At 38.0% G+C, this 21,746-nt stretch overlaps 1 protein-coding gene across 4 annotated transcripts in view; it reads left to right on the top strand.

Moving 5' to 3' along the window:
• The window catches only part of cux1 (cut like homeobox 1), a 196,784-nt gene that overhangs the window by 132,958 nt on the left and 42,080 nt on the right, over window positions 1-21,746 (top strand). For 3 of the 4 annotated variants that reach the window (XM_031896762.1, XM_031896761.1, XM_031896760.1), the window contains 6 exons: window positions 115-941; window positions 1,833-1,998; window positions 2,366-2,422; window positions 18,154-18,453; window positions 18,565-18,753; window positions 20,982-21,246. The exons of the other annotated variant lie outside the window; for it this stretch is intronic. In XM_031896762.1, the coding sequence (XP_031752622.1) occupies window positions 115-941; window positions 1,833-1,998; window positions 2,366-2,422; window positions 18,154-18,453; window positions 18,565-18,753; window positions 20,982-21,246 (1,804 nt within the window). The remainder of the gene's footprint in view (window positions 1-114; window positions 942-1,832; window positions 1,999-2,365; window positions 2,423-18,153; window positions 18,454-18,564; window positions 18,754-20,981; window positions 21,247-21,746) is intronic. 4 annotated transcript variants of the gene reach the window in all.

The following is a 21,746-nucleotide window of genomic DNA, read 5'->3' as shown; positions in this document are numbered from 1 at the left end:
CATTTTGCCTAGTGAATAGAATTTCCAATATACATTTATTACATATACATTTTCCAGTGCTTTTTTGGCAGTCTTCTAAAAACACCTCACATATTTGCTTGTTGTGTCTTACAGCTGAGCCGGCTCAGCCCACTTCAGCATCCAATAGTGGTAATTCTGATGATGCTATCCGGTCCATTCTTCAGCAAGCAAGGCGTGAAATGGAAGCACAGCAGGCTGTCTTTGAACCTGTCTTAAAATCTGCATCATTATCTCAAGCAGATCTTACCATCATTTCTCCCAAACTTATCCCCACATCTGCAGTTTCTTCACTTTCTAGTTACTCCCCTGTTACTTTGTCCTTAAAAAAACATACATCTGTCTTGGACTCTGGTATTTCAACTTTGCAAAACCTTTCCGGTGTAAAAAAAGAGTCCCAAGAGACACCAGTATTAGATCTCCATAGCATCGCAGATTCAACTCATGGCATGATCCGGCATGTGAAAAGTGAGCTAGGACGGAGTAGTGTTTGGAAAGACCATTGGTGGAATACTGTTCAGCATGACAGGAGAAACGCAGTGTCATCTGAGGATACAAAGACTGAGGAAACTGTTTGTGGGAAAGAGAAGCTATCCACACAAAACAGAACGGAGAGAAATCAGCTTCAGGGGCCTTCGTCTTCTGAGTACTGGAAAGAGTGGCCCAATGCCGAGTCTCCATATTCTCAGAGCTCAGAAATTAGCATGACTGGAGCTAGCCGAAGTGAAACACCGCAGAACAGCCCCCTGCCATCCTCTCCAGTTGTGTCCATGTCCAAACCAACCAAACCATCTGTCCCTCCTCTAACCCCTGAGCAATACGAGATGTACATGTACCAAGAGGTGGACACTATTGAGCTGACACGCCAAGTAAAAGAGAAGCTAGCAAAAAATGGAATTTGCCAAAGGATATTTGGGGAAAAGGTAAACATATTTATCGTTATAAGTTAGGTTTAGATTTACAAAGCATTTTTATTGGATTTAGCTTTCCAAGAAAAACTCTAGTATTATTGTCAGTTCCAGGCATTGCTAAATATATAACCATTCTTGGGTAAATCAACATGAGGGTATAATTCAATAACATGCACATTAGCAACCTAACCAAGGATGAGTATTTGGTTTATACACTTTGGAAACATGTCTTTTACACAAATGTGATAAGTGTAAATGTTGGTTGGCACATATACATGGTTGCCTTTACAAAGCAATATATATAAATTTAGATGCCATTGCCTCTCTTCAGTTTGCATAAGGTTGAAATGAACTCAAATCTCAATAGGCTCAATTCCAAATTGAAGACCATGAAAACCATGGCTAGCATAGGAAATGACTCCCTCCTTCCACCACTTTGGCCAGCACCACCCCAAGCTTGCAGGCAGACATCTGTGTCTCACTAGATGGGGACAGCATGGGCTGCATAGGCCTTTAAACCATGTTTTATAAAAAAAAATAATGTGATGCCTGCTCATATTGAAATTTGTCCACCTCAGTAAATTTGTATCTAACTTTCACAGTTTATGGGATGGCTATATTTTGTAAGTTTTGTAAGTTGATTCTTTAAACGTAGCCTTGTTGTGTATTTTGTAACTTACAGTCAGAATCCAGTGTACCGGGTACAGGGAGTTTTGCTTGATCTAGGGAGATACCTGTGTTTTGCAGACAACCACAGGGCATAGAATGTTTAATAGTTTGTGACTAGTTTTAATGTGAGAAAAAAAATACTAGTTGGAAGAATAAGGGTTGAATGAATTTAGTGTTGGTAAGGCTACTGCATATTTCTAAAATCATAAATATACTCTTATTGTTCCCTCGTAGGTATTGGGTTTGTCACAGGGAAGTGTCAGTGATATGCTGTCAAGACCAAAACCTTGGAGTAAACTGACTCAGAAAGGCCGAGAACCATTTATTAGAATGCAGCTTTGGCTGAATGGGGAACTTGGCCAGAGTGTATTGCATTCACAAGGACAGCAGCAAGGACAAGGTAATATTAATATTCTTTATCATTACATATTTATTTATATCCAATATATCCTGTGGTGTTGTATGAGAGAGGAGAGCTATAAATAAAAAAAAAGTCACTTACCATATTTACTAAGTGGCGTGCCTTGATTTGCTTTCAATCTACCCTGAAAATGACCTTGCATGATTCCCACAGAAATGACAAGAGACTTGTAGTTGTTGAGCTCTTGTCATTTACTTGTGTAGAAAACTGGATTTGTTCTGCATTTCATAGGTATTGTATACTGTGTGGTTTAGTGCCCTATGGCAAAGTGCTGATATTTAAGGTTTCCTGGTGTTCCTGTCTTTGCCACATCCTTTGCTGATTTACTTTTTATTTTCATTTTTAGCTCTTCAATCTGCAACAGCTCAGCAGGATTCTCTACAAGAAGGGTTTCCAAGTTCAGGTATTTTATACTTACTGATATAAGAATGTCTAGAGGTCATTTGCTTTATAAGTAAAGTATTTTTGTACATTTTTGGCATGGTATCATGCAATAAAAGCCATTATATAGCTTTATTTATTCTTTGCACCACACTGCTCTAAGCTGGATCTGACCCCATCTACTATATAGGTCTAAAAAAAGCCAGAGCTGTTGATGGCTTTTTCTTTTAAACCTGAATAACTGTTTCAGGGGAAACATTTTGCATTTATTCTGATCTATGCACACAGGTTTAAAATGTATGCATAATAGAATTTTTTTGCACACGTAGCCAAGAAGGAATTAGAGGGAACATTGAATAGGCCCAGTGTATACTTGTGTAAGTAATGTTAGCCATGTACAACAGAATGTACTTAAAATTAACACCATGAATAATTTCTGGCAGCAGCTTTGTAGAAAGTTCTGTCATTTTAATTAGCAGGCAAGATAGAATTTAATTCCTGTAGAAGCATGTTATATGTAGTTCCCTGACTTTAGTGGCCACATATCAAGGTCACGTTTCCTTTTGTGTCCAACAGCAGACAAAGGATACACAAAACACTAAGCAACATCAATCATTGCTAGCCATATAAACTGAAAAGTCCCAACATTTTCACCTTTAAAGGAAAAGGAAAGGTGAAATCACCTAAGATTGCTTGCCTGATACCCCAGGCTGGATCTTCTATTAGCAGAAAACCGCACCAACCCGGGCTACATGCAGCTTCTTTTTACTCTACTGCACATGTGCAGCCGATGTAAAGGAAGAAAATAGCTGGCCTGCATGTACCACCGATGCGTTTTTTTTGCTAACCGGATCACCAGCCCGGGGTATCGTGTAAGTGAATGCAATCTCTGGGGTTGCCTAACATTTTGGGACCCCCCAGTGATTCCACCTTTCCCTCTCCTTTAATGGGGGCGTGACAGTCTTCTAGGCAATAATAAATAAATAAAAATGATATTATCTTTAAAAATGACTCTTTATTGGTCCCTGTATCATATAAGGGGTGGGTGTTAGTGATGTGCAGGCCTGCCCTATACCCATGGGACCCGCAGGTTTACTGACCTTGGCACATTACTTGTGGGTCGCAGGTTGAGCTCTCCCTGCCCACGACCTAACACTGCCGGCTGCCTCTTCTGGCTTCTGTATTTATATATGCGGGTCTATAAGTACGGGGCTGAAGCCGCGTTGGGAGCGGGCAGGTTAGGGTTGGGTGCGGGCCAATCACAGCCCTGTGGTCACACAAGCAGAGCAAGGCTTCAGTTCTCTATTAGTCCACCCAACTGTGGGAGCTGTCATCTAGGAACATCAGGGTTGTATTCGTAAAGAACTATTGCACAATAAAACTTTTTCAGAACTTAAGCCCAAATCTGCACACCCAGCAACTGCATTAAAATGCAAAAAATCCTCCAATGAGAATCCCAGCTGATCTGTATAAATCTGCCTCCACATTCTTAGTTTATGCAATTTGAGTTGGCAGAATTAAGCACAGTTTCCCAGTCTGTCCTTTATCCCCATGTCTGATTCAATGTCATCTAATGAATCTAAAGAAAAAAAAATTGCATAATGATCTCTATATGCAAGATAACAACAGGATGCCTGACATATTGCTGGGAATCAGCGTTCTCATTGGTCATTGAACTTTCCTGCATCTATAATTAAATTTTTTGGCACCTTCTATAGCAAAACTAGGGAGTGCAGTGGGACAGCATCATGGCTGGCTTTACAACCCCTTTAAGGTGGCCATACAGCAGATTTAAGTCTAGTCCTTCAGACCTATTTGGCAGCTCATCTGGCCCGTGTATGGGGGACCCCTGAAGTTTCTACCCGACCAATATCTGGCTGAAAATTGGGCAGATGTTGATCAGGCAGGTATGATTGTCCTGTTGGATCGAAGCCACATCGGCTTATTGATGTGGTCCTCGTTCCAACAGCTGCTATTCCTGTTGTCATAATCCGATCAATTTGCCTGAGGGCCAAATGATCAGTTTACTCAAATATTTCCCACCTTAGGTGGGCATGTTGAGGGAAATATCTGCTCGTTTGGCTACCTTGTCAAATGAGCAAATGTTACCATGTATGGCCAGCTTTAGAACCAGTTTCTATGCTTACCTTTTCTCCTTTATTCTCAACTGTTATTTTGAGAAATCTAGAGATTTCTTCCCTTTAGAAGGCTTAATTCAGAAATATAAAATAGCATGACAGAATAAAGAGGCTGAATGGAATATGTTCCAACTCTTGAAACAATTACACTGATTCCTAGTGTCAGTGTGCAATTTAGTGGTATGTTACGGCTCTCTAATATACACACACGCATTGAAGCACTACACCATCCCAGTCAAGAGGACCAGTTAATTGCTTTGATTAGTTTCTTTTAAAAAATGTCATAATTCCTAAAAGCCCTCTACATCAGCGGCGCTCCCTTCTGTGATTCAATTACTCGCTCTTTGATGCAACCGCACATAATGCTGCAGAGGATCTCATTTCATAGTGTTGTGACCATGAATTAGATCTTCAGGAATAGCTCATAGTACACTTCACTGAATAGCTGACCAGTGTAAGCTGTAAATCCACACTTGCTATGCTCAAAGCTAGTCCCGCTGGATACTGTGTAATTTGAACAGCGTTTATCTGCTGCCTTTATTAGCTATAAATATCAAGTTTAGTGGGGTGATTATTTTTGTTAGTACCTGCTCATTATTAAACTCGAGATGGAAAACTGCATTTGAAGTTACAGCTGTGGGCAATCCCGAGGGATACTGTCTCTCTTCATTGTTCGTCTGCATTCTGAGCTATCATCCATCACGTCTAACCTCATGCTGCTTAGCAAAAGCCAAACCCATAGGAATAGAAAGAAAGTGGTGCAACAACAAAAGGAGGCAACTAATTAAGGATTGTTTTTTTTTCCCAGCGAGAACATATCTTGCATAATGGTTGATGCTTTTGTGACTTAATGTCCACAATATGTTTGGACATGCTCAAAATAATGTGCAGCACAACAAAAGACTTTTTTGTTAATGGTATTACTAGGTGATTAATCTTCTTGATCCCATAAGTACAGCTGGTGTGGAAAAAGCAATCTGCAGAGATGCTCACCTAGGAAAGGTTGTCATTGTGCACTGGTTAAACATGAAATACATTTAGAACAAGAGTAGGAGGGGTTTTATTCTGAAGTATGATTGGGAAGAAACCATATGACTTGCTAGCTTTTATTATTCAGCATACTGCAAAAAAGCGGTGGAAACAGACTGTGTGCCATTATCTTAAACGTTTATAGTGATCCTTTATTATTGTTATTGCACTATATGGTCAGGTTCATCAGAAGCCTGTGCTGCAAAGCAATATTGCTGACCATTGCATGTACATCTCCCCTATGTTAGCATGGGTTTTGTTGAAGATACCCTGTGTGTTTATATGCTTTATCATTTGTATGCTATTAGTGACTCTTGAGGACTGGATTTATTTGTGGCCTAAAGGACCATTAGAATTGATGCCTGGTGCATGAGAAAGCATTAGTGATCTTCAAAGCATTTTAACAGAATGTTTAAATTTTAAATGGGTTTAAAGTGGTATCCTTACCTTTTTAATTCTTGTGCATGATAAGTACAAACCAGTACCTAGCCTCTTCATGTAGGGCAGCCATGTATATAATAACTGAGATGTTATAACAAGTTAAAAAATAACTATTAACAGAGCATCTATTTTCTTTTCTTCCATTTTGGGAGTAGCCATCTCATGTTAGCTTATGAGTAAATTGCAATTTGCATAGCGAAGTATATTTCCTGGTTCTTCTGTGACTGTGTTCATCCTCCTGTGCATAAAAATAGCAGTCCCCTCAAGCTCTATAACTGAGATTCTTAATATAGATTCAGGACCAGAGCAACATTACCATACGTTTTATGTAAACTGCATATTTCAGTGTATTTCCCTTAATATTATTTTACTAGCATAAAACAGTGTCACATGAAAAACTGATTTTAAGTATTAGTGCTTTGAAATAAACATTTTCTGTGTAGGATTTATGAGTCAGTAACATGAGAAGTTGGTCCAGTGAATAGTGAACAGTGAATTAAACAAGCTTATATTGGTGAGTGAGTTTATATATCACTCATTCCATTGTGATTTAGATTAATAAAACATTGAAAGCAACTCTTCCCAGTGAGTGCAAATTCCATAAGAATCACACCACCAGCAGTATATCATGATTCTATGTCTACTAATAGTAAGAACTCGAGGCTTATGGCTCCAGGTGCTGTATAGGCAAAATTTCCACAGGGACTCTTTGTCAGCCAGCATTTAAAAATATTTTGATAAACTGGGGCTTAATAGGCTCCAGCTATAATATTTTAAATGTATAAGCAGATTTTGCTTAAATATTGCAGATACGTTGTAAGAAACTTTTATAGGGTAGGGTAGATGCCCTGCATGATGGAAAACAGACATATTTTTCAGTGTTTAAGTTATGTTCCTTGACCTTCATTAACATAGTTTTAGCCAGTAAATGTGCCCTTCATATTGTTGTGAACTTTTTCTTGTTGACAGTAACAAATCTTGCCGTTCATTACTAGCTGCCGTGTAACCAACTGTAATACTCATAGGACTCTCCTATATTAAGCCTCCCCGTGGAGCTTCTGCCTATTCGTTACCCTCCAGAGACATGAATCCAGTTCTACATTAATTCCCAGTCCTATCAACATTTCATTCCTGTGTAAGATGCAGGCAGCAAAACATTTTAGAAAACTGCAGATAAGCAGTGCAGCCACAGCTTTTTCAAATACCCCCCTCCTCAATTGTATTGTGGAACAGGCCTGGTTTATCTAATTTGGAAGAATTTGAAGATGGTTGTGCAAGGGGGTGGCTTGAGCAAGTCAGGGTATGGTGTGACCCCTGAGCTGCTTGAAGAGAGTGGAATGGCCCACCTCCCTCCCTGACCCCCAGATGAGGTGCACCCTCAATGTAGTCCCTGGGATTTCATTCTCGTGGCACCCATGTACAATTGCCAGTGTAAGAGGATGACAAACTATTTCACTCCATAGCAGAGGACATCTGTTTTAAGAAGTAATACAGTGGTCACAGATATATATATATATTAATCTCAACCTGTAGTTACCTGTTTAAAATAATTTATAGTCCTACATATTATTAGTGCTTTTGCATTAAACTGTCCGCACAGCTGACAAATTAATATGTTGTGCTTTTTTCATGTTTTTTTAGCGTTTAAACCAAAAAAGAGTTTGACTCTTTGAGAAGTCAGTTTGTGTTTTGCCCAGTGCAAAATGTCACCGCACACACGCACAGTAATTCCTCTGCTTCATGATTGAATCTGAAATGGCTGCTCGAATTCTGAAACTCACAAATATTAAGAAATCTATGGCAAACGCCCTAAGCTGCATTTGTAGTGGGACTCCCCAGGGGCAACAAAAAGATGTTCTAATCAATTACCACATCACAACACTGATGTATGATAATTAGTGAGTGTTCCTCCTGAGAGTGCAGCATTTGGCTGGGATGCAGTCCTTTCATGGTCCACTGCCTGATTAATATGCAAATAATAGGCTGATTGCATGATGAACGCAGAAAATGAGTTCGCTGATAACGTGAGCGGCGAAGCGAGGAGATGATAAATTACTTTTACTGACTGTCCTACATTAAGCACCCTTTCCCAGCACTTTTATCTGAAATTAAATAAAGCAGTATAGATATTACAGGGCTGTGTAAAATAATGTACCTTAATAGCTACTTTAGCATTTCTGCCTATCACAGAGGTGTCATTTCATTCCACTGCTTCCTCTCATATCAGACTTTAAAATGCAATTGATCTTTGTTACATAAAGGTCATATATATATATATATATATATATATATATATATACATATACACAGGTATGGGACCTGTTATCCAGAATGCTTGGGACCTGGGGTTTTCCGGATAAGGGATCTCCATAACTTAAGTCTCCTAAAAATCATTTAAATATTAAATAAACCTAATAGGCTTGTTTTGCCTCCAATAAGGATTAATTATATCTTAGTTGGGATCAAGTACAAGGTACTGTTTTATTACTACAGAGAAAAAGGAAAAAATTTGAATTATTTGCTTATAATGGAGTCTATGGGAGACGGCCTTTCTATAATTTGGAACTTTCTGGATAACAGGTTTCCGGATAAGGGATCCCATACCTGTATTTATTTACAAAAGGGGAGAGGAGAGTCTGTACCTGTGTTGTAACTAGTCATAGTGTTATGTGACCATATAATGGGACAAACCTGAAGGCCAAGTGCATCTAAACAGGTACCAGAATTCTGAAACAGCTTATAATTTCCTTCTATTGTACAATAGTTAATATATTATTTTTTGTTCAGCTATAAAGCTAGTATGTATGTATATGGTGATACTTTGCAAAAATTGCCTGCTAATTTATTTTGCCAATATGAAGAATGGATTTTTTATAATCAGAATAGTAAGGGGATGGATAACTACCAAGGTAACCCCCACAATAACATTTAAACATTGCATTTATATTTATTTTAATGCTGATTAACTAGGTTAGCCCACAAACAACCATTTGGGCACACCAAAGAAAACTAAAAAAATCCTTGCTTAAAGGGATGCTATCATCCAAAAATTTCTTGAACAATCAGAATATCCAAGGCTATTATGATACTAAAAATTGAGACCTCAGTGGTTTTTTTTTAGCCAGAAGAAGCATGATGGAACAAGAATAAAACCAAGCTTCTACACTCACCCGCCTCATATTTAAATTTGGAAAAGTAATATGGAAGTTCTTATTCTCATACCTTACATACCATGTTTTTAATAGTATCATATACCCATCTGATATCAGTTTATCAAGTAATTTATCAGTGATAGATTAGTTTAAGAAATAACAAAATAAGTAATTTTACCAGAGCGTCTCATAGCATTTACTTTCTGCATTTTACCTGGCCTGTTGTTGGAAAGACATGCAGATGCTAGCTTGCCATTTCAGTCATGGGCCAGTGAGGAGCATTGACTTCAGAGGTGCAGTGGGTCAAGTGGCTACTTGAACTGAGCCACCTGGGGATTTAAAAAGTGACTGTCCTAGGGGTTTGTCTGCTGGCCCAGCACCTGCCCTGATACATGTAACCTTGAATGTTCACTGTTTAATAGAGTTAACCATTTATGTTCAATTTGATGCGTCTGTCCCTTGTAAAAACTGTGCTTTATACACTTTGTGAGTTCTTGTGCATGTGTTACAAAGTAAATTAAGAGAAATTAAGACATTCACTTAGTAAATGTACATTACACCAAGGGACTTTAGTTCAAACTGTGCTGAACTACCAGTTTTATGGTATTTTTGTTTAATGCTATTTAAATTAAAAAAAAAATGAAAATGTAATTGAAGAAGTTTCTACCACAGTGTTCCCACACTTATCCTTTACTCTTGCCCTCACTTTGGTGACTGCATTGGTGCTCTTTTGTTAGTAGAATGACGTTACAGATATTTATTGCCTGGTGTATGGCCAGAGGCACAAATAAACTTTGGACACCACATTTTTATGAGAAAAACAATAAGTGGGAAAATGCCAGGAACATGTTTCAAACATTGTCCCATAAGGAATAGGTGGAGTCACTGACCTTGGGGAAAAAGCATTTCTAGGTTTATTTGTTTTTCCTTAATTATCAACATTTTTATCATCTAATTGCAAGAGATTTTCAGATAAATTCAGGCATTTATCTCCATGTTTTCACTGATTCTACTGAGATGGCCATGCAGCAGTTACCCTATACACTTTGTGTATAGCTGATTGCCTTGTTATTCTTTATTTTTTTGATCATCATATAATAAATAAAAACCATAAACATGGATTTTCTAAAAAAAAAAAAAAAAAAAAATATATCAGGCAGTAGTGAACCTGTCCCAGATGGCAGAGGGAAAATATACATGAATGCGCCTCCATTTGTGCTCCATAACAAAACATTGCGTGTCTGATGAAGTGCGCTGGGAAAATCCTTTTTTTGACCTGTTAACCTTCATTTAATGTAGAACTTCATAACTCGTTATGATATCTTTGTTAAAGTAATTCTTTTGTTAGAAAAAAAATAATGCATTCTAGAGTTTTAGTAGCTATCAATCAAAGGAAACATAGCCCGGCTGAAATCCCATGTTTCCTATTCATTACTGAACTCCTTAGCGCAGCATTTTCACTCCGCGTTGCTCATGGCAGTATAATTAACACTGGCCATTGGAGGCTGCAGGGTACCATCTGTGTATCGATTACTGCTTTAAAATATATTTGGCCTGTATTTAAAATAAACTATATATAGTATACATTTCCATAATTTTATGTAATTGTATGAATTTTTTTTAAATTTTTTTTTTTTAAATAAGGGGGTCTGTCGTAATGCTATTAAAAAACATTTAAACGGTGAATAAAACCCAGTAAAATTGGCATCAAGACGATTTAGCTAGCTCAGTTGTCTATGACGGGAGAAAAAGTTCCTTCGCTGATCCAATTCCTTCTGCCCCAAAATTATTGTGCACTGACAGGCACTGTATTGGCCTGCTTTCTCCATGTAGATACGCTAATGGAGAAAATGCCTTTTCTGATATGGCCCTAACTACATAGTATTGTCTTATTACAGGTATGGGATCCCTTATCTGGAAACCCGTTATCCAGAAAGCTCCGAATTACAGAAAGCCCATCTCCCATAGACTCCATTTTAATCAAATAATTCAGAATTTTCAAACTGATTTGCTTTTTCTCTGTAATAATAAAACAGTACCTTGTGCTTGATCCCAACTAAGATATAATTAATCCTTATTGGATGCAAAACAATCCTGATGGGTTTAATCAATGTTTTATTAATTTTTTAGTAGACTTAAGGTATGGAGATCCAAATTACGGAAAGACCCCTTATCCGGAATACCCTTGGTCCCGAGCATTCTGGATAACGGCTCCTATACCTGTATTATAAAAAAAAAAGCAAATTAGTTAAAATGTATATATTTTCTAATTAGAACCCTGTGGAAAACAGAGTATTCTGGATAATTGGTTTCCAGGTAATATATGCCCTGGCTGTATAATACATTCTATAAGATTTGCAAAGATATGTAGACAATTATACTTACAGATGAGCAAACTTTATTTAGACATGACGACTCACTATAATAGCAGCCCATTAAAACATATTCAGTTTTTTCCATTAAAATTAATACTGTGATATATTGTGCCATGGTGTGTTTTATCCGCTGTGCAATGACAAAACATTTGCTAACTCTTTGTATGTAAATACATGTATATATGTGTATGTATGTGTATTTATATGTATATATAGAGGAAGAGAGATGATTTAGGCTTACACATGAACACCCCACAGCACAGTATCCAATTGTCTGTAAACTCCAAGTTTTAGGGTAGGGCGGAGAGGGCATTAACTTTGAGCCCACATCCTTAAAGGGGTAAATTTAAAAACACAGCAACCTGTAATAGTTTTTCTGTATGTGTAGCGCTAATGACAAGTATATTTAACCTGCAGTCCTTAAAGCAATAAATAGATAAATATATTTCAAATGGTAGCAGAAAGCGGAGCATAACACATTCGGAGGTAATGAATCATGTTCGATAAGGTAATTGTCCTCATACAAAAAGTTAGCCTAAGCAATGCTACCTCATGTTTTCTTTTCCCCCAGTGCAGCAGAGTGGAATAGGCAATACAATGGCCCCATTATTTCTAGTTTGTGTTTGGCTGTATTCATTATAGTCATGTGATTATTTTTTTAATTTTTTTTTTGCAAATGCGAAAAATAAAATATATATATAAATATGATTTTGTTACCCCCCCCCCCCCAAAGGAAAAAAAAAATCCTTTATTTACATCACACTCTTTGGCATGTGGGCAACGTAAATTTTTGTGTAACTCTTTCTTCTATAATTGAATGTCATAGTAAAAGAATGACAGTCGGTATTGGTCACGCTTACAGATTTCATATGCATTGCTATTGTGCATTGGCTTAGCATTAAATAAAATGAGGCCATTTCTTTTGTGCCCGAACTGTTGGGGTGTTAAGAAGAGTATCAGACCAGTCCCTGGATAAATAATGTTTGGGTTCTTGTCAAAATGTCACAGAGCACCCTGCCATTTCCTTTCAGCAAGTTGTCCTTCCGAATGCACAGTAAGCCTTATGGCACGCCAGCAGTAAAAATGTCACTTACAATAATTACTTTTTGGTGAAAATGCTTGCTGACTTCCTACCTTCAAGCTGTTTTTTACACAGTGGGGAGATAATAAGAAATGACTTTACCCTGACTGCTCAAATAAACACTAAATGGAATTTCTTTTTTTTTTTTTTTTTCAAAAATAGAGAGCAGTGTTTCATAATGTAAATGGGGTATCACATAAACAGAAGATTTGTTTCTGAAAATTATAGGGCACATGCGTTTTATTTCGTTTATTGTTTTAGCCAAGTTAAAGTGAACAATGATGGTTTTGTTGTTTAATTGCCATTTGAAAGAAAAACGTATTTTTTAAAGCAGGCTGCTCATCATAGCTTCCCTAAGGAAACATGTCTGTGTGCACTTAACCATAGGTCTCTTTAATACTGTGCAATTGTAAACCAGTTTTAACACAAATTAACCAATCAGAGATTTCCTTTCATGATATTATCTGCAGTTAACTGATTGTTCATTAGTTGCCATGGGCTATTGCACAGGTTGTCTGGTTTATCTGGTGTTAAGGTGGCCATACACGCACCGATATTATCGTACGAAACCTCGTTTTGTACGATAATCGGTGCGTGTATGGCATGTCAGCGAGCCGACCGATATCGCAGGAAGTTGCTGAAATCGGTCGGCTCGCCGATCGGCCAAGTTAGAAAATTTTGATCGGGCGCCATAGAAGGCGCCTGACCAAAATTCTCCCTTCAGAGCTGAATCGGCAGAAGGAGGTAGAAATCCTATTGTTTCTACCTCCTTACCTGCCGATTCAGCCCTGAATGGTGTGTGGCGGATCTGACGATGTTTCGTGCGACCGACGGTCGTACGAAACATCGTGAGATCGCCACGTGTATGGCCAGCTTTAGGGACGAGCCCCTCAGGGTCTTTTAAAGATGCTGTATAGACCTAAGCCCAATGAATTTCATTTGGGTTTATATTTAAATGTGCACAGAAAGTATAATTACTTTAAAGGGACAGTAACACCAAAAAATGAAAGTGTATAAAAGTAATTACTACTGTATATAATGTAATGCTGCCCTGTACTGGTACAACTGGTGTGTTTTCCTTAGAAAGACTACTATAGTTTATATAATAAAGCATCTGTGTAGCCATGGGGGCAGCCATTTACAGGAGAAAAGGCACAGGTTACTTAGCAGATAACAGATAAAACCCCATTATATTCTACAAAGCTTATCTGTTATCTGCTATGTGCCTGTGCCTTTTCTCCTTTTTCCCAGCTTCAATGGCTGCCCCCATGTTGACATAGCAGCTCATTTATATAAACTATAGTAGCATTTCTGTTGCTAACTTACCAGTTTTACCAGCGCAGGGCAACTGTACATTATATTTTAATTACTTTAAAACACTTTAATTTTTTGGTGTTACTGTTCCTTTAAGCCACTGCCTAAGTCTGGAGTTTACAGTGTTTGAGGAGAGATCATTTACTCTGATTTTATCTCCCAGCGTAAGAGTTAATAATCTCCAATAATCTTGAATGTTGCTGCCTGAATAGCTTCACCAACTAGTGTTTCATCTGCATATGTGCCTCATATTATAACTGGGTCATTTATGCAAACCACAACCATAGGGGTCACAGCTGCAATGTTGTATGCAATTTGCTGTCTTTTTTTCCCATAGTGCAGCGTTCTCTACCACAATTCAAGCATCATTGTGCGTGGATTTGTACTTGCGGTTGATCTGGTACACTTGCATGTGCCTTTTTTTTTGCCTCACCTATTGCTGCAGATTGTATTGGGAACCATATAATTGCTGCTGTTTTCAGGGCAGTGGTAGCTCCATGGTTCCCGTGTGTCAGTAGGATTATGTGCACAAGGAGTGTGTTTATGTTCAAGTACCTTCATGAATGGTGTCCCTATTTGCAATGGTTGTGTCTGTTTTTTTTTTTTTGTGGCTGCGATGGTAAATTGCCCCTTATGTCATATCATTAAAAGCTAAATAAATATTACATATATATATTTACCTATTTCTCCATGTATTAAGTTTTATATATTTCAATAAAAGCTAATTTTTAAAGGATTCCCAGTGTGCACCGCTATACCTGTGGACTTTATTGAAATTGCTTGAATCGGTAGCACCTGGGTCAATTAGCCATTTGCTAAGGAGTGCTGAACCCTCGTGGTTTATATATATATATATATATAGTTTATGAATTCACTCGTCTGTGAGGAGAAATGTGATGTAGTTTCAGCTGAACAATAGGAACGGATATCACATTGTCTTCCTACAATGTCTGTCTTTGTTAGCAATGTGCTAAAATATTGCTAAGTGGGACTTCAGTAAAAGCCCTCTTACTGTAACTGATGCGGGTTTATGCCGGGCTGTCCGTTTTGTCTGTTTCCTTCTATTATGTATGACAGAAGGAAAACACAACATTCCAAAGATAACACACGCTAACATGTAAGAAGTCGTTTTTTTCCCCCCTTTTCGCTTAGATCACAAGCAGACACATCATTTGGAAGGCAAATATGCTTCCAAGCTGTTTCTGCTTATTTTTGCATTGCCATGAAGGTAGGCTGCTTTCATCATTTTCCAAATGTTTACATTTTCCGCTTCGTCTGTCACTTTTCTTTCTAATAGGAGCATGTTGGGCAAAAACCTGCACTTTTCTTGTGGTGCGTGGACGCCGTGGCACTGCAATCAATCTTGCCTCTCGGCTGCAAGGTTTATTTAGGCCGATGCAGGGAACAAAATCGGAGTAAACTTAAAGCCAGCTTTGTGCACTTGTGTTAGGCAGGCAGCCATGATGTCGACCTTGCTTCAGGTTAAAGGACGCAGACCTGAGAAGGAGTCTGTTAATCATGTGGGGAATTTATGCCATCCCTGACAGTGTACAGTGAACAAGATAGATGACCTGCCAATTTGCTCCTTCGCTTGGCTGAATCTGGGCATATTTACAGTATGAATTCTCAGCTGCCTGCAACAGAGAAATAACATTTGCTATGTTATATATATATATATATATATATATAATTTATTGCGACCTTATGGTTTACAGGAGAGAAGTAATCGGAATTGGAAAGTGCATCTTACCTTAGAGCAATCCAAAGGCTGCTTATTTTAGGAATGAGCAAGAAAGATGACAGTTTGGCAAAGGGTAAATAAGCAGCACTAGTCATGTGAGATCCAATCAGGATTTAGCCTTTTAGGTATTTGGCAGAAAATGTAACATATGGGAGATTTACATTTTTGCTTTAACTGTGCCTATAATGGTGAAAATGAAAAATGTTGAATAAATTGGCCAAGAATTATATTTTATCTTGGCATTTTCAGTTTTAGTAGTGGCAATATTTTGCCTAGCCACAAGCTGGGTTAGTTAATAGTGTGCCAATATACTCTCCCGCCTGTATGGGTTGTCTAACTGGGTACAAAAGAAAGAGTGCTTCCATGTTTGGGAGAGATCCTTGGAAGGCTATTACTTAAGCTGGCCATACACGCACCGATAATATTGTACAAAACCTACGATATTCGGTGCGTGTATGGCAACTCAGTGAGGCGACCGATAATATCACAGAAGGCTGCAGGTATTGGTCGACTCGCCGATCGGGCAGGTTAAAAGATTTTGATCAATGGCGCCCAAGCAAAATCTATTTTCAGGGCTGAATCGCCAGAAGGAGGTAGAAATCCTGTTGTTTCTACCTCCATATCTGACGATTCAGCCCTGAAAGTCGATTGGAACGATCTTTCGAAAATCGCCACGTGTGGCCAGCTTAAGTAACACAAAGCAGTCATCCTATTTCTTCACGATCATGGGGAAATTCGTTAAAGTGTTTTAATATTTAATTCCATGTAATTACATTAAATAGCATAGAAGTGTCCCATCTTAAAGCTGGCTCCAGAATGGCAGGTTCAGGCTGCAGCATGTTAGGTCCATGAATGGGGCCAAGGCTCTTCACATATTGGAGAGTTCAATAGTCTACGCTGTATTTAGCCATATATGTGGTCTACCCCCTTCTTGTGGCTCACTGGGTTCTTACATATACTACAACTTGTGCAAAGTGCTGAGCAGAAACACATGTGCCTTAAAATACCTGCATTTGCAAGATATATATATATATATTACTTGCATTCTAAAATATATATGATTTCTGTTTTGGGGACAGGTGGGGTGGGGGTGTGAAATGGGGAAAAGGTGACATTTCTATTTTACGATTTTTTTTTTATTTAATAGTTGCATTCCTATTTGAAGTTGAGTTTACCGACTGTTTTTCCCTTAACAGCAAAATGCTTTTGTCACCTTTTATCAATGACAACATAATTGTGTGTACGTATCATTTCACCAGCCTCTTTAAAGTATAACTAGAGACTGTTCTAAAAATAAAGTTTTTAAAGGGTGTTTGAATGTCATCTAGCACTGAAACTTCCTTGCTCAAGGGCCCAAACTAAAAACAATTAGTAACAATAAGGGTAAAATACACTCCATATCCATACTGTCCCAAAGCTAATATGTACATTGGGTTATGATACTAATATGTGTTGCAGTCGCCTTACTGTGGCCTCAATTGAAACCATGCTACATTGGCTAAATACTCGCAAAATGAGTGGTTTATAGGTAGAGAGAAGTGGATCCACTCCTATACGCTCCTGTGCGTAGCTGCAATGACAGGCACAGTACAACTACATGGAGTGGAGATTGGGCCAAAAAACTCGAAAGCGTGCATTTTTGGGCTGATCTCCTTTTCGGATAGCTGCACTCAGCCTGACACTGTGCTTGCACGCAGGAATGTATAGGAACATATCCGCTTCTTTCCTCCAACCTACAAAATGCAGGCAGAGAAAAGCAAACTTATGCCCAGTGTGCTCTCATTTTCTCCATCTTTTGGGCTGATGGCAGTATCCATTTAAATAATAAAGAATAGCTAAAAAAAAAAATGGTTTATATGTCATCAGTTATTTTCTGGCCAATTACCCCCATCTGGGGACCCAGGGTGAATGCTCTCTCTAAAATTGGACCAGCCTACATGTGACTGTAATGGACATTTTCTGGGGTGGGGGCTTAAGAAAGATGCTTACACCATCAACATAGTACTGAAGAGCAGCCAATAATTCTTTAATAGTGAATGATTTGCTGTGAAGTGCAAAAACTCTTTGCCTTTCTAGCCAGAAAGCACTTATAACTATGGCTTGTTAAACAATCAGCACTAATTGATCCTACAGGCAATAATATTGCCTCTTGGGGTCATGGAGGATTTCTTGCTGAATTGGATGCTAGCCTGCTGGGATTTTTGTTTGCATTCCTCTGGATCAGTCAGTAGAGTGTTTAGCCATAAATCCTCATCAGTGATGCTTAACCTCATGTTTCTTTAGCATATAAAAATGTGTACCTGTGCCTCACAAGAAAGTGATACTTTGGCTTCTGCCTCTAAACATTTATATTCATCTTTGTGTGACAGTTTTGCACCTTATGCTTGGTTAAAGTCAATTTTGACATGTAACAAATGTTTTGCAGCATACCCTAAGCACACATCTAATTTAATTAATATGAATACTTTTGTTTTTCACACAGAGAGCACTCCAAAGACCTCAGCTAGCTGCAGTCCCGCTCCAGAATCACCAATGAGTTCCAGTGAGTCCATTAAGAGCCTTACAGAGTTGGTCCAGCAGCCTTGCCCTACAATTGATACCAGCAAAGAAGGTGAAACACAGGAGTCTAGTGAAACCACTTGTGACTCTCAGCCTCCCACACCGCTCCCGTTCCCTGGCCATTCTGCACTGAGCATACAGGAGCTTGTAGCGATGTCTCCTGAACTTGACACTTATGGAATCACCAAGCGTGTGAAAGAAGTTTTGACAGATAATAATTTAGGTAAGATTTCTATTATTTGCACTATTGTTAAAGCAATTGCATTATAAAAGTTTTTCTTGTATAAGCTGTTTTCACTTGCAGTTTTATAGTAATTGACAATTGTTCTAACAGGGCAACGTCTCTTTGGTGAAAGCATTCTGGGGCTTACTCAAGGGTCAGTTTCTGATTTACTGGCTCGCCCGAAACCTTGGCACAAACTGAGCTTAAAGGGAAGAGAGCCATTTGTTCGTATGCAGCTGTGGCTCAATGATCCAAATAATGTAGATAAACTCATGGATATGAAACGAATGGAAAAGAAAGGTAAGTGCCTACTTATAGTGGTTTTGTGGTTAAGGTTTGTGTTTAGACTTTATTTGGAGAACATGGAAGTCAAGTTCTCAGTCAAGTCATAGCCACAGTAAAATTGCTGTAGGGCAGTTCAAGATAAGCAATAATAAGCAATCCTTACAGCTAAGATAAAGTTGGTACTCTAAGTTAGTCTAAGAGTGAGCAACCCCTTCAAGAATGTTGCAAACATAATTGTAATCGAACGTATCCTTTAATAGCAAAATCAACTGGGAGCTAAGAACTTTCTGGATGTTAAGGAAAAAGATTTAAGTAACTGACAAATTTATCAAGAAAAATATGTGTCACATTGCCAGAAGGCTTGAGTAAGGGCCCAGGGGCCCAAAACACTGCCTTTTTGTTTAACTAATTAAAACACGTTTGCACTACGCAAAGAATTGGTATCCTACTAGATTTTTTTTATTACATGTCAGAATGTGAACACCATTTTGCTTTATGAAGTATTAGAGCTCAGCAGTTGTGCAGGACATGAATTCTTTGCCCATGAATTAGGAAGATTCTAGCAATTTTACAACATGTTCCAGCACAGAGAGTGTTAATGAATGATTAATCCGCCTGATCTAAATAATAATACCCCATATCATAAAATTGTAAGACACCTTAGGAGATACAAAATTGCCCGTGGCTGGCACAACACTGGTCAGTCAGGTGGTTGAACAATAAAAATCAGATGGATTTCATTCTTTAATTGGCACAATTAATGGCAGTTTATTGGCACAATTGATGGCAGTCAAATGGCTCACAAAACATAATTAGAATGTCTCTCATTCATAAATAATATTATATTCACTGACATTATTCAATCTGGAATTAAAACTAGCTCTCCCTAATACACCACCTGCCTGCTGATCAAAGAGAGTGGCTAATGTACAGTAAATTACGCTGTTCTACAGACTTCATTTAAGGCTGAACTCAGTGTCATGGAATGCAGATATCTGACCAGACATCTTAATAAACTTTATGAATAAGGGGTGATTTTAGCAACAAATGCCTTATTTATTATGGGTCCGATTATATTAAGACGTAAGAAAACACGTTTCAGCACTTTGAGCATGGACAAGTGTTTCTAGCTCACTATATAACACATAGGGTCCGGGTTCCATATAAACACAAGCAGATAAATAAGATTTTATTTCATTTAACATTTGATGCACAACTGGTCATTTAACAACTGTAAGATAAGGACATATGATATTGGGGAGTCAGTGAAGGTCCAGATCCAGTTAGTTAGTACCAGTTAACTAAAAATTCATTCACAGGTTCTGTCCTTGAGTGAATGCACAAACTTTATTATAATGAAGCCCATTCTGAAGAAGAGCAGTTTATATCATTTGTTTTCCTTATTACTCCAGCTACATTACGTTATGTCATGCAAAAAATTCTCTTGATGCCTTTGGCAGCCCTGGAACCTTGTAGATAAAAAATGAAAGTTGCATAATGTTGGTGTAACCTGCATCCGCAGTAGTTTATTGGAGCAATCAGTGAGGATACAGATTACAAACATTTCAGGGGGCTCCTGCCCCCTTTCTCAAAGTTCCTCTCTTAATTTTTGAACCTCACTATGCAATGTCAGACGTTCAGAATTCAATGTATCCACAGTAAGGCAATCAAGTTAATAGAACATGTATTTAGTATTTGATACTGATCAAGTTGCCAAAGTATCTGTATAAAGTAAAAAAAATTAAGTGTGCACTTAGGAGAATATATAAATAAATAGTTCCTCAATCACAAGTGCACCTCATGAACCAACCCTGTTCATTGATATAACGGTCTTCTTAAAAAGGTTATTTAAACTGCATTGTACAGTATTAAAGCTCCACCTTGTGTTCAGATTCTATTAATACACATTTGTAGACAATAAGCCATATTATAAGGAATGCATTTATGGGTTTCCGGCCCTTCACACCGGGATGAATAAATGCTAAATATAGGGAGTTGCTGGTGCCTTTGCTCTTGCATGTTACTAGTTACTTTATGTATTACCATGGATAGTCTAGGCCTAGTTTAACCTCCTTATGATCTAGTTATGCTTGGGCTTCTTAAGTCTATTAAAGTGGTCTAACTAAATCATATTTGTTGTCAGTACTATGACTACACTATGCCAAACATTAAGTATCATGTGAAGGTGGGTTTTTTGTCACTGTTCCAGTAATGTATTCTGTATCCTATGTTTTGGCTTGTAGCTTACATGAAACGAAGACACAGCTCAGTGAGTGATAGCCAGCCCTGTGAGCCCCTCTCATCTGGCATAGACTACAGCCAAGGAGCAAGTCCACAACCCCAGCATCATCTAAAGAAACCCAGAGTTGTGTTAGCACCAGAAGAGAAGGAAGCTCTGAAAAGGGCTTACCAGCAAAAGCCATACCCTTCACCTAAAACCATTGAAGAACTTGCTACCCAGCTTAACTTAAAAACCAGCACTGTCATTAATTGGTTCCATAATTATAGGTAAGTCCTTAACTGGAAATATGTTTGTATTGAACAAAGAATTAGGGGATTATAAAACTGTTTTCTTCTTGTGGTCATTATCAGCTACATTTATATACAGTATTTCATATCTGAATGCTGCCATTGACGTTTGTGCACTTATATTTTAAGTTTAATTATAAAATCAGGAAAATCCTTGGAGGCAACATAAAAACCAGTGAAAGGGAATATTTCAACTGCACATTAATTTTAATCCATTTTTATAGACACTCGTTGTTATATTTGTTATATAAGAACATTTATAATGAAAATATGTCTCCAGATTAACAGATAATAAGGAAAATATGATTCTCCAGATTACCAGAGCATTTTACTTTTGGGTTATTCTTTTAGTTTTTCTTTGTTTTGGGGTTTTTTTTTTTTACTACCTTTTCTGTCACTACCTAAATACTTGGGATGGTAACAGTAGCCATTCTGCTTGATTAGCTTGGAAAGAATGTAGCTTTAAAATGCTCCCTGTA

The sequence above is a fragment of the Xenopus tropicalis genome, chromosome 2, assembly GCF_000004195.4.
Source record: "Xenopus tropicalis strain Nigerian chromosome 2, UCB_Xtro_10.0, whole genome shotgun sequence".
NCBI classification, from domain to species: domain Eukaryota; kingdom Metazoa; phylum Chordata; class Amphibia; order Anura; family Pipidae; genus Xenopus; species Xenopus tropicalis.
This window is presented reverse-complemented; position numbering and strand designations above follow the sequence as displayed.